Source organism: Argopecten irradians, chromosome 7, assembly GCF_041381155.1.
Source record: "Argopecten irradians isolate NY chromosome 7, Ai_NY, whole genome shotgun sequence".
NCBI classification, from domain to species: domain Eukaryota; kingdom Metazoa; phylum Mollusca; class Bivalvia; order Pectinida; family Pectinidae; genus Argopecten; species Argopecten irradians.
The window spans coordinates 1,844,054-1,860,962 of NC_091140.1; the positions used below are offsets into that span (position 1 = coordinate 1,844,054).

Here is a 16,909-nt window from a genome sequence, read left to right on the forward strand (position 1 = left end):
AAAGGTCGAAGTTAGGTGTATGTAGATAATGGAGGGTTTTGTGTATCAGACTAGGGGTTGGGTAGGACATGAAAAGTTTTACCCTTTTTATCCTATTACAAAGGTATGTTAGGTAGGATAGGTTCATTATCAGGGGCATTGTAGGTCAATATAAACTATAACAAAGGTCCAGGTATGTACAAGTGGAGCTTATGTAGGTGATTACATCAACTATTACCTCTTAATTAATTTACTCTTTGTATCACTATGGCAACTTAGATTAATCATTTTTGTGGTAACTATGTTACAAACATATTCTGAAGTATTTTTTGGTTGATCTCTTAATTCTCACATGAGCTACGTATCTGGTGGCCTTAAAGCTAATAGTTATGATATATCCAGACGTATTACCTCTAGACTAGTTAATCCTCCACCTATAGGTCGTGAGTTTGAAACCCAAGTGGGACAGTTGTGAGGTATTAAATGTAGGTTGGCAGTATTTCTCTAATTTTTCCAGCTTTTCTCCATCTCTTAAACCTGTCACATCCTGAAATGTCCCTGAATTTTTATAAGATGTTGACCAAAATAAACATTTAATTCTGACATCTCTCCAACTCTGGAGTCACATGTATGATTTAGGTGGATTGATGATAGTGTGAGCAGGTTAATAAGATGCTGGTATTTGTATTAAATCCTTAGAGGATATGTGTGTCCAGCTTGTATACAACATTAAGTACAGAGCTTGATCTCCATGTTGTGACAGGGCTAGTGTAGTACCACTATACTCTAGTATACACAGTAAAACCTTATTAAACCAACTTAGATGTAAACCATTAAATTTCACATGTTTTGCAGGTACTTAGAAATCTCGTTAAAAAATAACCACAAAAATGTTCTAAATGCATGCACATGTGCAATTGAACTTTTTAATTCACTGTGAAAATGCTATAGACATGGAAAAGTGAAATCAAGTTGCTATAATAATAAGGTTTGATCCAGATGCACACCAAACAAATCCTCCAACATCCCCAGGAAATGTCACTGAAAGGGCAGACATCCAGATGATACAACTCAATCACCCCTATAATGTTTATCTTAAAACACACATTTGGCACAAAGTACATTTTTGCATTATTTAAAGAGGCTCCTTACATGGACGTCGACTTTAGCTATATAACAGCTTGAAGTTTTATACAGATATGGCTAAACGTACAAATCTCCCAGAGAACTATAAAATCAATGAATACAATCATAGAGCAGTGTTCAAGCTTAGAAACTAATATTTCTGATAATAGAGGCCTGACGGTTCACCAAAGAGAGATGCCAGAAGGAAATTATCAATAATTACATTACGTCCACACACTACCACCCCCAGCTACTTCAGATAGTACAGATATTCATACTAAATAGAACACAGTCAGACACAAAGTATATTACACTGCCCATTGTGTCACCAGCTAATAATCAATACACATGTATTTACAAAAGGACTATTGTGAATTGTTACGTAAAGTCTGTATAATGATAGTTCAATGGGAGGCGAGCAGGGTCGTTAATGACGAGGTTGATCATTACCACATAGATCACATGAAGGTGTCCACACAAAACACTACCTACCTATCTACTGTAAACCAACTTACTTTCGCGAGTGATTTTTCGCAATAAACTCACAAATTCACAAAAGTTTATTTCCGTACAATAATATCTTCGACCATTCTTGCACAATAGCATTCAAAGATATCTCCATTTAATTTGAAATCCGCCAAACTTAATCTCTACGAAAATGTTTTTAAATGTAAATTGTGAAATTTAGTAGTCGCAGTAGAAAATTTGTTTACCGTAATTAAAATTAGAGTTGTCATTCTAATGCTGTACTATACACTGAAATGTACAGAGAGTTGTGGAGCATAATTACAAGTCTGATTTAAATAAAATATCACTAGACTTCCACCTTTTGGTTCAAAATCCTACATGGGGCAGTTGTTGAATATTGACCATATGTCAGTGGTTTTATATACCGAATGAAAACACAGCAATACCCATACATATTCAATTTAATCTCCAGCTAGCTTATACAGAATTGTTGCCATGGAAACAGATGAAAATCTGATATGGCCATCAATGTACAGATTTTATAAACCATATATAATGTATATAGATTGTTTGTGTATATTGGTTGTGATTCTGATTTATAAAGATTGGCTGATGGGTGAATGATGAAGTAGACTAATTTGATGGTAATATCAGTACCTCATATTTAGTCTACCAAAAGTAATTTTAAAGGTGTCTCATGGACACATACTGAATATCTACAAGTGACCATTACACATAACAAAGACCTATCACTATTGTAAAACACCAACCACCATCTTTAATTTAATTCCTAGCTAGAGCTGCTGTCATACAAAACACATTTTGATATGACTATTAATTAGCTATCAATATAGGTTTTATAGAGGATAAACCCTGACATCAACAACTGTACTAACTCCTCAATATTGGTTGTTATTCTAATACAGAAAGATATAGGACAACTTGTGAACATTAAAATTGCCCAATATGATGGAAATAATATTCACAACAATATTAACGACATGGCACAGTACTTCTAGTCTATAAGTATAATGGTAAAGATGTTAGAACATATTGGTCATGTAAAGATGTGTACAGGTATAGTCACTATGGATTACCAAAGGTATAAAATAGATGAGTCCACCATATTCAATACAAATCCAAGCTTATCAGTGCTGTAGCCATGGAAACAAGCAAGATTCCTATATGACCATATTTGTACAGAATGGCAACAGGATAAACCATACATCATCTACAACTCATCAATATTGATTAAAATACAACACGTTAAACAAACAATTGAAGGAGAGGACGAAAAGTAAATGTTCATCTTACCAGGTGTGGAAGTATAGAAAAAACAGAATTTATACACAGACGGAAAGCTGTAATCCACTATAGAATGTTGACATGTAATCCGCTGTAGAATCTGTCACTACTCCACTATATATAACCATCACATGTACAGATCCTTTTACAGACTGTGGTCTATAATGATTCAGGCAGCGCTATGTCCTGTGGTATATACCACAAAACACTGGCTAATTCCTCCCTCAGGTCACTGTCTTCTCACACAAATATCCCTGGGCTAAAATCTAACTCAACCTTCACGTGATCATAACATCAAGTAATACTTCCTTGTGGGGATTTGATTGTGTTTTATATTGACCTTACTCCAGCACCTCTATATACACACCATTACATGTTCTAGGAAATGGTCTATAGGGTGAAAATATTGATGCATTCACTTATAGCCATAAAAACATAATGCTTCCATTCTGCAATTGAGTTACATTTTTATTGAGATGCAGTCTAATATATCTACCTTTATGAATGCAATAATTGTTTTCTCAACTTGAATTCTTCAAAATTAGCATCATGCATCTGAAGAGATTGTGTCATGGTATACTGTAAACACTTATACCCCTAAACAACTAGATTCTATATAAAGCTCTTTCTTATATCCCTTACCCTAAAACACTCTATATATATATATATACTCCTAAACAACTAGATTCTATATATTTAAGCTCTTTCTTATATCCCTTACCCTAAAACACTCTATATACATATACTCCTAAACAACTAGATTCTATATATTTAAGCTCTTTCTTATATCCCTACCCTAAAACACTCTATGAATTGATGTAAATATAGTAATGCCCTATATCTATCTCCCTCCAACCTAGCTATTCCTACAGGCACTTTTAGCATAGCCTCAAACTCTTGAATTCATTTATTAAATTTGTGTTATAAAAATATAAAAAATTTCCTCAAATTTGATAAGTGGCATTTTCACAGATAGATATCCCTTCATGCAGATAGATATTTTTCCCTGAAAACATTGTGTTTGTTTCCTGTTTATAATGAGATAGAGAAAATCCTTGGCATATTTGAGTAGAGTGGTAATAGAGGTTAAGTAATTAGGTCAAGAGATGTATAGCTGGTCCCTACAGTCTGTAGAGCTGGCTCATCAGCTACTAACTGTATACTCAAATCTAATACTACTCCTCTTAAGCTGTAAACAATAAGTTTACATTTAGATCTGAGGGTTTTTAACGCAGTAGTTGTTACAAACAGACAGTGGCCCATTCTCTATAACTACAGGATAGCTTCTCCTGTACAACACAACACAAACTTACCATTCTTCAATAACCAACCTAAATCAGCCAATTTACAGTTCTCAACTATACAACAAGGTTATAACTCTGGCACAGTGGTACATTATATAATTATTTATAATGCTGATCATATAAACACTATCTTTAAAGTTCAATGCCCTCTCAGGGGTAGACTTCCTTCCAATGCATGTGGCCAAATTATTTATTTAATAATATATTTCCTGGAAAGTCATATCACCACTGTATCAAATTACAGTACTACTAAGTGGGTCGCCATCACTTTTCAGTGACTCAGTGGGTCACTATCACTTTTCAGTGACTCAGTAGGTCACCATCACTTGTCAGTGACTCAGTGGGTCACTATCACTTCTCAGTGACTCAGTGGATCACCATCACTTGTCAGTGACTCAGTGGGTCGCCATCACTTGTCAGTGACTCAGTGGGTCGCCATCACTTGTCAGTGACTCAGTGGGTCGCCATCACTTGTCAGTGACTCATTGGGTCGCTATCACTTGTTAGTGACTATGGGTCGCATCAGTGTGGTGTCGCCATCACTTGTCAGTGACTCAGTGGGTCGTCATCACTTCTCAGTGACTCAGAAGGTTGCCATCACTTGTCAGTGACTTAGTGGGTCGCCATCACTTATCAGTGACTCAGTGGGTCACCATCACTTGTCAGTGACTCAGTGGTTCGCCATCACTTGTCAGTGACTCAGTGGGTCGTCATCACTTCTCAGTGACTCAGTGTGTCAGCATCACTTGTGAGTGATTCAGTGGGTCACCATCACTTCTCAGTGACTCAATGGGTTACCATCACTTCTCAGTGACTCAGTGGGTTGCCATCACTTGTCAGTGACTAAGTGGGTCACCATCACTTGTCACTGACTCAGTGGGTTGCCATCACTTGTCAGTGACTCAGTGGTCACCATCACTTGTCAGTGACTCAGTGGGTCACCAGCACTTGTCAGTGACTCAGTGGGTCACCAGCACTAGTGGTCCACTGTCAGTGACTCAGTGGGTCGCCATCACTTGTCAGTGACTCAGTGGGTCGCCATCACTTGTCAGTGACTCAGTGGGTCGCCATCACTTGTCAGTGACTCAGTGGTGTCGCCATCACTTGTCAGTGACTCAGTGGGTCGCCATCACTTGTCAGTGACTCAGTGGGTCGCCATCACTTGTCAGTGACTCAGTGGGTCGCCATCACTTGTCAGTGACTAAGTGGGTCGCCATCACTTGTCAGTGACTCAGTGGGTCGCCATCACTTGTCAGTGACTCAGTGGGTCGCCATCACTTGTCAGTGACTCAGTGGGTCGCCATCACTTGTCAGTGACTCAGTGGGTCGCCATCACTTGTCAGTGACTCAGTGGGTCGCCATCACTTGTCAGTGACTCAGTGGGTTGCCATCACTTGTCAGTGACTCAGTGGGTCACCATCACTTGTCAGTGACTCAGTGGGTCGCCATCACTTGTCAGTGACTCAGTGGGTTGCCATCACTTGTCAGTGACTCAGTGGGTCACCATCACTTGTCAGTGACTCAGTGGGTCGCCATCACTTGTCAGTGACTCAGTGGGTCACCATCACTTGTCAGTGACTCAGTGGGTCGCCATCACTTGTCAGTGACTCAGTGGGTCGCCATCACTTGTCAGTGACTCAGTGGGTCGCCATCACTTGTCAGTGACTCAGTGGGTCGCCATCACTTGTCAGTGACTCAGTGGGTCGCCATCACTTGTCAGTGACTCAGTGGGTCACCATCACTTGTCAGTGACTCAGTGGGTCGCCATCACTTGTCAGTGACTCAGTGGGTCGCCATCACTTGTCAGTGACTCAGTGGGTCGCCATCACTTGTCAGTGACTCAGTGGGTCGCCATCACTTGTCAGTGACTCAGTGGGTCGCCATCACTTGTCAGTGACTCAGTGGGTCGCCATCACTTGTCAGTGACTCAGTGGGTCGCCATCACTTGTCAGTGACTCAGTGGGTCGCCATCACTTGTCAGTGACTCAGTGGGTTGCCATCACTTCTCAGTGACTCAGTGGGTCACCATCACTTGTCAGTGACTCAGTGGGTCGCCATCACTTGTCAGTGACTCAGTGGGTCGCCATCACTTGTCAGTGACTCAGTGGGTCGCCATCACTTGTCAGTGACTCAGTGGGTCGCCATCACTTGTCAGTGACTCAGTGGGTCGCCATCACATGTCAGTGACTAAGTGGGTCGCCATCACTTGTCAGTGACTCAGTGGGTCGCCATCACTTGTCAGTGACTAAGTGGGTCGCCATCACTTGTCAGTGACTCAGTGGGACACCATCATTTGTCAGTGACTAAGTGGGTCGCCATCACTTGTCAGTGACTCAGTGGGTCGCCATCACTTGTCAGTGACTCAGTGGGTCGCCATCACTTCTCAGTGACTCAGTGGGTCGCCAACACTTGTCAGTGACTCAGTGGGTTGCCATCACTTCTCAGTGACTCAGTGGGTCACCATCACTTGTCAGTGACTCAGTGGGTCGCCATCACTTGTCAGTGACTCAGTGGGTCGCCATCACTTGTCAGTGACTCAGTGGGTTGCCATCACTTATCAGTGACTCAGTGGGTCACCATCACTTGTCAGTGACTAAGTGGGTCGCCATCACTTGTCAGTGACTCAGTGGGTCGCCATCACTTCTCAGTGACTCAGTGGGTCGCCATCACTTGTCAGCGACTCAGTGGGTCGCCATCACTTGTCAGTGACTCAGTGGGTCGCCATCACTTGTCAGTGACTCAGTGGGTCGCCATCACTTGTCAGTGGACTCAGTGGGTTGCTATCACTTCTCAGTGACTCAGTGGGTCGCCATCACTTGTCAGTGACTCAGTGGGTCGCCATCACTTGTCAGTGACTAAGTGGGTCGCCATCACTTGTCAGTGACTCAGTGGGTCGCCATCACTTGTCAGTGACTCAGTGGGTTGCCATCACTTATCAGTGACTTAATGGGTCGTCATTATTTGTCAGTATTACCAGCATGTGTTAATAACTCAGTTGAGCCCCAACTCTTACCAGTGACACATTAGGGACACTAGGTGATATATTAGAGTGACCCAAGCATTCATATTAGTTGGTCAGCATAATTTTTATTGACTCAGTGAGCCAGAATGTTTTTGTACGTGACAAATATTCCATAATCAAAGATTCTCACTAAGAATACATTTCTTACAAAGAATATCAACAATCAATTTACATTCTACATGACTATTAATAAATCAACAGCCTCAAGCGTTTAGCACATTTGATATAAAACATGCCAAAAGGTGGGTGATTATTGGAAGCATTGATTAGTATACATACATTACAATGTTATATACACATTGTGTGTGTGGTTTTAGTGTGTGTACTCTCATGTCCATGAGCTTCGAGTGTGCAGGTGTCATGTCATGTAATGTAGTACAATACTAAACACTGTGAAGTTGAACAGCGCAGAAAAAAATACTGTAATCAACCCAACAAAAGAACCTTGTGACCCTGCTAGTACTAATGATATAGGTGACCAGTGGCGATAATGTCACGTTCCCGATCGATACAGATCAATCACAGCTAACCCGCCGGCTACATCAGCTACAGCAGATCAGGCGAGATGGACGCCGGGCATTTCAGCTCACTTACCTTCGAATCTGTTTCCGAAGTCAGTAAGATCTTGTCTGTTTGTCATAATGTGTTGGTGCTTATTAATAATTTACAATCGTGCACTTTGTGATGATAGTAGAAGACATTCTTATGCTGTGACAGTTTTGCATCCCTGAGGTTCCTCGGGCAGCTCTTCAATGTGAGAGTTAAAAATAGCCTACACCAGGAAGTGCGCCTCGTTTTGAAACTGAAACTGGACTCACGTGTTGTGTGTTGTGGGATCATACTCATGTATAAACATTTGTAATACACATTATGCGTGACACACCTTTGTCGAATTGTGAGCGTGAATTCATCAGACAAGCTGTCATTCAAAAGAAGGTAATAGATCTACAATCGGTGTTACTTATCTATTATATATGTCTCTAGAAATATACACCTTACACATTTGGGTCTCTATATGTTTGTATACAGTACACGTGCTCATCCGTATGCATAGGTGATTGATGTTCTAATTTTAAATCAAGATAAAAAAAAAAACATTAAAACCTTAAAGGGACAATTCACTCAGACTAATTCTTTTACATAACCAAGAAGCAAAATGTGGCATAAATGTATTGTTCTATATTTCTTATGAAACATATAACACAAAATATTGACAAATTCCACGTCAGTGCTTAGTATTTTAATTGATACCATTGTAATTACAAATCGTTGATCAATACGATTCAGCAGGTACAATATGTACGCTGTACCCATACCTGAGCCTAAGTCACGAACCTTAAACAAATATGCTACCTAATAGCGAGGAGGTGAAAGAATGATTTTTAGGCTAGACAATTCACCTAAAAAGGTAAACACACTACTGTCAGAGTGATTTGAGCAGTTCTAGACATAAGTTGCTTTACTCTACAAGCAAGGGACAGGGTTCGGCATACAAGTGTTCAACCACAATGTGTAATGGCGGACAGCGAGCGAGTTTGAACATTTCACATGCATTTCACCACCATAGGCTTTTCTGGCATATCACATTAAAACCAACTGATCTAATTTCCATTAAAACTGTGGTTGTCCGATATATGTACAAATTTTAATGTTGTCTTAGACTGAATTGTCCCTTTACATAGTTATCTAAATATTATTGTAACAGGAGAGGAGAAAATGTAGAGGCCAGACTGGGATTCAAACTTGCGACCTCCAAACACCAGGCTCCTGTATCACTGAGCTACCGGGTCATCGATGATTGACCAAGTCAAATCCCACTACAACCCTTTCCTCCTTTTTAAAGTCATTACCCTCAAAGAAATACAAGACCCTTATACCACCACAGTGGGTATTTTAAATTAGATTAATTTTCGCCTCGCCTGATACAATTTTATTTTAGACCCCATATTTTTCCGTATTAGGTCACTAACAAAATGTGTAACTAATAATATCCCTATTACTGCTCCTGTACCCTCTGATGTCCTCAAGGAACAGTACTTGGACCCTTTCTCTTTTATATAAATGAACTCTGTGAGCACATAAAAACATACCTTTCCTAAATATGCTGATTTACAGCAAACACATTTATAACGAACATGCTTATGAATTCATGGTTTGTAAGTTAACAGTTTAACAGTAATTTTGATTCCCCTTCCTGCATATAACAATTAATTTTGTAGGTCCCCAGAGGTTTGTTATAACCGTATTTTACTGTAAGGTCTGCAGAGGTTTTGTTTTGATCAAATTTCACTATATGATCCCCTGATGTTTGTTTATATATAACCATATTTCACTGTATGGTCCCCAGAGGTTTGTTATAACCATATTTTACTGTATGGTCCTCAGAGGTTTGTTATAACCCTATTTTACTGTATGGTCCTCAGAGGTTTGTTAAAACCATATTTTACTGTATGGTCCTCAGAGGTTTGTTATAACCATATTGTACTGTATGGTACTTATGTCTCCAGAGGTTTGTTATATCAATATTTTACTTTATTGTCTCCAGAGGTTTGTTATAACCATAATTTTACTGTATGGTCCTCAGAGGTTTGTAAACCATATTTTACTGTATGGTCCCCAGAGGTTTGTTATAACCATATTTTACTGTATGGTCCTCAGAGGTTTGTTATAACCATATTTTACTGTATGGTCCTCAGCGGTTTGTTATAACCATATTTTACTGTATGGTCCCAGAGGTTTGTTATAACCATATTTTACTGTATGGTCCTCAGAGGTTTTGTTATAACCATATTTTACTGTATGGTCCCTCAGAGGTTTGTTATATAACCATATTTTACTGTATGGTCCCCAGAGGTTTGTTATAACCATATTTTACTGTATGGTCCTCAGAGGTTTGTTATATCCATATTTTTACTGTATGGTCCCCAGAGGTTTTGTTATAACCATATTTTACTGTATGGTCCCCAGAGGTTTGTTATATCCATATTTTACTGTATGGTCCTCAGAGGTTTGTTATAACCATATTTTACTGTATGGTCCCCAGAGGTTTGTTATAACCATATTTTACTGTATGATCCTCAGAGGTTTTTTACCATATTTTACTGTATGGTCCTCAGAGGTTTGTTATAACCATATTTTACTGTATGGTCCCCAGAGGTTTGTTATAACCATATTTTACTGTATGGTCCTCAGAGGTTTGTTATAACCATATTTTACTTTATTGTCTCCAGAGGTTTGTTATAACCATATTTTACTTTATTGTCTCCAGAGGTTTGTTATAACCATATTTTACTGTATGGTCCTCAGAGGTTTGTTATAACCATATTTTACTGTATGGTCCTCAGAGGTTTGTTATAACCATATTTTACTGTATGGTCCTCAGAGGTTTGTTATAACCATATTTTACTGTATGGTCCTCAGAGGTTTGTTATAACCATATTTTACTGTATGGTCCTCAGAGGTTTGTTATAACCATATTTTTACTGTATGGTCCCCAGAGGTTTGTTATAACCATATTTTACTGTATGGTCCTCAGAGGTTTGTTATAACCATATTTTACTGTATGGTCCCCAGAGGTTTGTTATAACCATATTTTACTGTATGGTCCCCAGAGGTTTGTTATAACCATATTTTACTGTATGGTCCCCAGAGGTTTGTTATAACCATATTTTACTGTATGGTCCCCAGAGGTTTGTTATAACCATATTTTACTGTATGGTCCTCAGAGGTTTGTTATAACCATATTTTACTGTATGGTCCTCAGAGGTTTGTTATAACCATATTTTACTGTATGGTCCCCAGAGGTTTGTTATAACCATATTTTACTGTATGGTCCTCAGAGGTTTGTTATAACCATATTTTACTTTATGGTCCCAGAGGTTTGTTATAACCATATTTTACTGTATTGTCTCCAGAGGTTTGTTATAACCATATTTTACTGTATGGTCCCCAGAGGTTTGTTATAACCATATTTTACTGTATGGTCTCCAGAGGTTTGTTATATCCATATTTTACTTTATTGTCTCCAGAGGTTTGTTATAACCATATTTTACTGTATGGTCCCCAGAGGTTTGTTATAACCATATTTTACTGTATGGTCCTCAGAGGTTTATTATAACCATATTTTACTGTATGGTCCTCAGAGGTTTGTTATAACCATATTTTACTGTATGGTCCTCAGAGGTTTGTTATAACCATATTTTACTGTATGGTCCCCAGAGGTTTGTTATAACCATATTTTACTGTATGGTCCCCAGAGGTTTGTTATAACCATATTTTACTGTATGGTCCTCAGAGGTTTGTTATAACCATATTTTACTGTATGGTCCCCAGAGGTTTGTTATAACCATATTTTACTGTATGGTCCCCAGAGGTTTGTTATAACCATATTTTACTGTATGGTCCCCAGAGGTTTGTTATAACCATATTTTACTGTATGGTCCCCAGAGGTTTGTTATAACCATATTTTACTGTATGGTCCTCAGAGGTTTGTTATAACCATATTTTACTGTATGGTCCCCAGAGGTTTGTTATAACCATATTTTACTGTATGGTCCCCAGAGGTTTGTTATAACCATATTTTACTGTATGGTCCCCAGAGGTTTGTTATAACCATATTTTACTGTATGTCCCCAGAGGTTGTTATAACCATATTACTGTATGTCCCAGAGGTTTGTTATAACCATATTTTACTGTATGGTCCCCAGAGGTTTGTTATAACCATATTTTACTGTATGGTCCCCAGAGGTTTGTTATAACCATATTTTACTGTATGGTCCCCAGAGGTTTGTTATAACCATATTTTACTGTATGGTCCCCAGAGGTTTGTTATAACCATATTTTACTGTATGGTCCCCAGAGGTTTGTTATAACCATATTTTACTGTATGGTCCCCAGAGGTTTGTTATAACCATATTTTTACTGTATGGTCCCTCAGAGGTTTGTTATAACCATATTTTACTGTATGGTCCTCAGAGTTTGTTATAACCATATTTTACTGTATGGTCCCCAGAGGTTTGTTATAACCATATTTTACTGTATGGTCCTCAGAGGTTTGTTATAACCATATTTTACTGTATGGTCCTCAGAGGTTTGTTATAACCATATTTTACTGTATGGTCCTCAGAGGTTTGTTATAACCATATTTTACTGTATGGTCCTCAGAGGTTTGTTATAACCATATTTTACTGTATGGTCCCCAGAGGTTTGTTATAACCATATTTTACTGTATGGTCCCCAGAGGTTTGTTATAACCATATTTTACTGTATGGTCCTCAGAGGTTTGTTATAACCATATTTTACTGTATGGTCCCCAGAGGTTTGTTATAACCATATTTTACTGTATGGTCCTCAGAGGTTTGTTATAACCATATTTTACTGTATGGTCCCCAGAGGTTTGTTATAACCATATTTTACTGTATGGTCCTCAGAGGTTTGTAATAACCATATTTTACTGTAATAACCATATTTTACTTTATTGTCTCCAGAGGTTTGTTATAACCATATTTTACTGTATGGTCCTCAGAGGTTTGTTATAACCATATTTTACTGTATGGTCCTCAGAGGTTTGTTATAACCATATTTTACTGTATGGTCCTCCAGAGGTTTGTTATAACCATATTTTACTGTATGGTCCTCAGAGGTTTGTTATAACCATATTTTACTGTATGGTCCCCAGAGGTTTGTTATAACCATATTTTACTGTATGGTCCTCAGAGGTTTGTTATAACCATATTTTACTGTATGGTCCTCAGAGGTTTGTTATAACCATATTTTACTGTATGGTCCTCAGAGGTTTGTTATAACCATATTTTACTGTATGGTCCTCAGAGGTTTGTTATAACCATATTTTACTGTATGGTCCTCAGAGGTTTATTATAACCATATTTTACTGTATGGTCCTCAGAGGTTTGTTATAACCATATTTTACTGTATGGTCCCCAGAGGTTTGTTATAACCATATTTTACTGTATGGTCCTCAGAGGTTTGTTATAACCATATTTTACTGTATGGTCCTCAGAGGTTTGTTATAACCATATTTTACTGTATGGTCCCCAGAGGTTTGTTATAACCATATTTTACTGTATGGTCCTCAGAGGTTTGTTATAACCATATTTTACTGTATGGTCCTCAGAGGTTTGTTATAACCATATTTTACTGTATGGTCCTCAGAGGTTTGTTATAACCATATTTTACTGTATGGTCCTCAGAGGTTTGTTATAACCATATTTTACTGTATGGTCCTCAGAGGTTTGTTATACCATATTTTACTGTATGGTCCCCAGAGGTTTGTTATAACCATATTTTACTGTATGGTCCCCAGAGGTTTGTTATAACCATATTTTACTGTATGGTCCTCAGAGGTTTGTTATAACCATATTTTACTGTATGGTCCCCAGAGGTTTTTTATAACCATATTTTACTGTATGGTCCTCAGAGGTTTGTTATAACCATATTTTACTGTATGGTCCTCAGAGGTTTGTTATAACCATATTTTACTGTATGGTCCTCAGAGGTTTGTTATAACCATATTTTACTGTATGGTCCCCAGAGGTTTGTTATAACCATATTTTACTGTATGGTCCTCAGAGGTTTGTTATAACCATATTTTACTGTATGGTCCTCAGAGGTTTTTTATAACCATATTTTACTGTATGATCCTCAGAGGTTTGTTATAACCATATTTTACTGTATGGTCCTCAGAGGTTTGTTATAACCATATTTTACTGTATGGTCCTCAGAGGTTTGTTATAACCATATTTTACTGTATGGTCCTCAGAGGTTTGTTATAACCATATTTTACTGTATGGTCCTCAGAGGTTTGTTATAACCATATTTTACTGTATGGTCCTCAGAGGTTTGTTATAACCATATTTTACTGTATGGTCCCCAGAGGTTTGTTATAACCATATTTTACTGTATGGTCCCCAGAGGTTTGTTATAACCATATTTTACTGTATGGTCCTCAGAGGTTTGTTATAACCATATTTTACTGTATGGTCCCCAGAGGTTTGTTATAACCATATTTTACTGTATGGTCCTCAGAGGTTTGTTATAACCATATTGTACTGTATGGTCCTCAGAGGTTTGTTATAACCATATTTTACTGTATGGTCCTCAGAGGTTTGTTATAACCATATTTTACTGTATGGTCCTCAGAGGTTTGTTATAACCATATTTTACTGTATGGTCCTCAGAGGTTTGTTATAACCATATTTTACTGTATGGTCCTCAGAGGTTTGTTATAACCATATTTTACTGTATGGTCCCCAGAGGTTTGTTATAACCATATTTTACTGTATGGTCCTCAGAGGTTTGTTATAACCATATTTTACTGTATGGTCCTCAGAGGTTTTGTTATAACCATATTTTACTGTATGGTCCTCAGAGGTTTGTTATAACCATATTTTACTGTATGGTCCCCAGAGGTTTGTTATAACCATATTTTACTGTATGGTCCTCAGAGGTTTATTATAACCATATTTTACTGTATGGTCCTCAGAGGTTTGTTATAACCATATTTTACTGTATGGTCCTCAGAGGTTTGTTATAACCATATTTTACTGTATGGTCCTCAGAGGTTTGTTATAACCATATTTTACTGTATGGTCCTCAGAGGTTTGTTATAACCATATTTTACTTTATTGTCTCCAGAGGTTTGTTATAACCATATTTTACTGTATGGTCCTCAGAGGTTTGTTATAACCATATTTTACTGTATGGTCCTCAGAGGTTTGTTATAACCATATTTTACTGTATGGTCCCCAGAGGTTTGTTATAACCATATTTTACTGTATGGTCCCCAGAGGTTTGTTATAACCATATTTTACTGTATGGTCCTCAGAGGTTTGTTATAACCATATTTTACTGTATGGTCCCCAGAGGTTTGTTATAACCATATTTTACTGTATGGTCCTCAGAGGTTTGTTATAACCATATTTTACTGTATGGTCCTCAGAGGTTTGTTATAACCATATTTTACTGTATGGTCCTCAGAGGTTTGTTATAACCATATTTTACTGTATGGTCCTCAGAGGTTTGTTATAACCATATTTTACTGTATGGTCCCCAGAGTTTGTTATAACCATATTTTACTGTATGGTCCCCAGAGGTTTGTTATAACCATATTTTACTGTATGGTCCCCAGAGGTTTGTTATAACCATATTTTACTGTATGGTCCTCAGAGGTTTGTTATAACCATATTTTACTGTATGGTCCCAGAGGTTTGTTATAACCATATTTTACTGTATGGTCCTCAGAGGTTTGTTATAACCATATTTTACTGTATGGTCCTCAGAGGTTTGTTATAACCATATTTTACTGTATGGTCCCCAGAGGTTTGTTATAACCATATTTTACTGTATGGTCCTCAGAGATTTGTTATAACCATATTTTACTGTATGGTCCTCAGAGGTTTGTTATAACCATATTTTACTGTATGGTCCCCAGAGGTTTGTTATAACCATATTTTACTGTATGGTCCCCAGAGGTTTGTTATAACCATATTTTACTGTATGGTCCTCAGAGGTTTGTTATAACCATATTTTACTGTATGGTCCTCAGAGGTTTGTTATAACCATATTTTACTGTATGGTCCTCAGAGGTTTATTATAACCATATTTTACTGTATGGTCCTCAGAGGTTTGTTATAACCATATTTTACTGTATGGTCCTCAGAGGTTTGTTATAACCATATTTTACTGTATGGTCCCCAGAGGTTTGTTATAACCATATTTTACTGTATGGTCCCCAGAGGTTTGTTATAACCATATTTTACTGTATGGTCCCCAGAGGTTTGTTATAACCATATTTTACTGTATGGTCCCCAGAGGTTTGTTATAACCATATTTTACTGTATGGTCCTCAGAGGTTTGTTATAACCATATTTTACTGTATGGTCCTCAGAGGTTTGTTATATCCATATTTTACTGTATGGTCCCCAGAGGTTTGTTATAACCATATTTTACTGTATGGTCCCCAGAGGTTTGTTATAACCATATTTTACTGTATGGTCCTCAGAGGTTTGTTATAACCATATTTTACTGTATGGTCCTCAGAGGTTTGTTATAACCATATTTTACTGTATGGTCCTCAGAGGTTTGTTATAACCATATTTTACTGTATGGTCCCCAGAGGTTTGTTATAACCATATTTTACTGTATGGTCCCCAGAGGTTTGTTATAACCATATTTTACTGTATGGTCCTCAGAGGTTTGTTATAACCATATTTTACTTTATGGTCCTCAGAGGTTTGTTATAACCATATTTTACTGTATGGTCATCAGAGGTTTGTTATAACCATATTTTACTGTATTGTCTCCAGAGGTTTGTTATAACCATATTTTACTGTATTGGTCCCCAGAGGTTTGTTATATAACCATATTTTACTTATTGTCCCAGAGGTTTGTTATAACCATATTTTACTGTATGGTCCCCAGAGGTTTGTTATAACCATATTTTACTGTATGGTCCTCAGAGGTTTGTTATAACCATATTTTACTGTATGGTCCTCAGAGGTTTGTTATAACCATATTTTACTGTATGGTCCCCAGAGGTTTGTTATAACCATATTTTACTGTATGGTCCCCAGAGGTTTGTTATAACCATATTTCACTGTATGGTCCCCAGAGGTTTGTTATAACCATATTTTACTGTATGGTCCTCAGAGGTTTGTTATAACCATATTTTACTGTATGGTCCTCAGAG

At 37.8% G+C, this 16,909-nt stretch overlaps 1 protein-coding gene across 1 annotated transcript in view; it reads left to right on the forward strand.

Annotated features, from left to right (window-relative positions):
* The first annotated feature begins 7,835 nt into the window (after positions 1–7,835).
* LOC138327005 (exosome complex component RRP45-like) overlaps positions 7,836–16,909 on the forward strand; it is a 29,494-nt gene continuing 20,420 nt past the window's right edge. The window contains 1 exon segment of the mRNA XM_069272967.1: positions 7,836–8,139. Within this exon segment, the coding sequence (XP_069129068.1) occupies positions 8,074–8,139 (66 nt within the window). The 5' untranslated portion in view covers positions 7,836–8,073.